The following is a 1,800-nucleotide window of genomic DNA, read 5'->3' on the forward strand; positions in this document are numbered from 1 at the left end:
TATCTTATAAATTAAGTGATGCATAGCTGTTAGGGAAACCACTTCAATTTATGATTGTTTTAAAAGTTCCCAAGTTATCTCTTGTTTTCCACTGATGATTCAGACTCACTCAGGTGACAGAGACTTACAGATGGTATGTTGTAAAGAAAGAGATCCTTATTTTTATTGCTTTATTTTAAAAAGTGGAAGTAATTGTTATTCTTGACTTTAATGGGATGAGCACTAGAATACTTGTGAAATGAAGACTTTGAACATTTGCTTAAGAAATACAGCTTATTGATCAAAATAGTATTTTGTCAACAGTGAAGCAATTTCTCATGTAAGATGAGATTAATGGGAATTTTTCTTTTTTCAGCAAACACAGCAAAACCTGAAGAACTCAGGTAAGTCATATCTTGCAACTTAGGAATTAATGTTGGATGTTTTAGAATTTCTATAGTTGTTGCTATTAATTAATGAATCGAAGGTATCGTAGCTGTTCCATAGTTTGTTTCAATTTATCTTTCTATTGAGTTTCTGTCATGTTTTTGCCCAAGTGCTCTTTTTGGAGACAGGAAGGGCTGGCAGTCTCAGCAGCAATTTAAAAAGCATTGTATAAGTCATTTGGAGAATGACACAGAAATTTGTAACTTTTAAGATTATGATAAGATCTTTTGAATTATAAAATGGTGAAAATTTGAGAGTAGAAATACATAAAGGAGTAACTCATTTTTTTTCCTGTGTAATATATAAACTTATGGGTTATTTGGACTCTATGCTTTAAATTTAAAGAATTGTTTGTGCTACTATATGTATTTTGCCATCTTTCCTAGAAATTGTGCCATCAATACATGAGATTGCTCATGAAGAATATGTCTAAAGCACAGTTAGAGTACAAATATATGGGAGTAACTAATCAGAAGATATAGAAAAGCAAGTGTTTCCCTAGAAAAGATATTTTCTGGGCATTTACAGTCTTAGTTTTTAGGTACCATTAATACCATTTTTAAATTTAAAGGCTTTTATTGTAAAGGAATTCTTTCTAAGATTTTATTTCTTTTGTTTCTGAGACTGTGCACAGCAAAATGTATACTGATTCCACAGTTTTCACATGTAAAATTCAATGACATTGATTACATTCTTCAAGTTCTGCAATCATTTTTACCCTTTGAGTTGTTTCTCCCCCATTAACTTAATCTCATTATCCTCTAAGTTTTCTAATTTTTTGTTAGTTGTTATTGTCCATTTAGGAGTCCTGGTGCGATGCTGTGGGGTAATACGCTGGCCTGCAAAGTTGGTTTGAACCACAAGGTTGGCGGTTCAAGCTCACCAGCTGCTTCTCGGAAACCCTATGGGTTGCTATGGGTTGTAATTGACTTGATGGGATTTAACAAAGTTGTCCAATTGATCCATACAGATGGTTCTTAGAAGAGTATAATGATCAAGGCAAACATTTTTAGTTAAACTGGACTATAGCTTTAAATTTCTCTGCTATTCATAGAGTTTTCAGTGACTAGCGATTCGGAAGTAGTTTGTCACTCTTTCTTCCTAGTCTGTCTTTGTCTGGAAGCTCATCAGAAACCTGTCCACCATGAGTGACCCTGCCAGTTATTTAAAATACTGGTAGCATAGCCCTCAAAATCACAGCAACTCAAGCCACCATAGCACAACAGACAGATGAATGGTGGCCGTTTGGTTTTATGTTGATACTGTCACTTTAAATTTCAATGTCAATCCTGATACAATCAAGATACAATCAAGGCACTCAGAATGCGACTGGGGAAAAAAATGCCTCCTCAAAGTAGGGTTGACCAGGATGAC

General features: G+C 34.3%; 1 protein-coding gene across 2 annotated transcripts in view; it reads left to right on the forward strand.

The window, feature by feature from the left end:
* The window catches only part of EPB41L5 (erythrocyte membrane protein band 4.1 like 5), a 169,130-nt gene that overhangs the window by 75,335 nt on the left and 91,995 nt on the right, over positions 1–1,800 (forward strand). For both annotated transcript variants that reach the window (XM_006868729.1, XM_006868730.1), the window contains exon 13: positions 356–383. In XM_006868729.1, coding sequence (XP_006868791.1) covers positions 356–383 — 28 coding nt within the window. The remainder of the gene's footprint in view (positions 1–355; positions 384–1,800) is intronic.

Source organism: Chrysochloris asiatica, unplaced genomic scaffold, assembly GCF_000296735.1.
Source record: "Chrysochloris asiatica unplaced genomic scaffold, ChrAsi1.0 scaffold00123, whole genome shotgun sequence".
In the NCBI taxonomy this organism is placed as follows: domain Eukaryota; kingdom Metazoa; phylum Chordata; class Mammalia; order Afrosoricida; family Chrysochloridae; genus Chrysochloris; species Chrysochloris asiatica.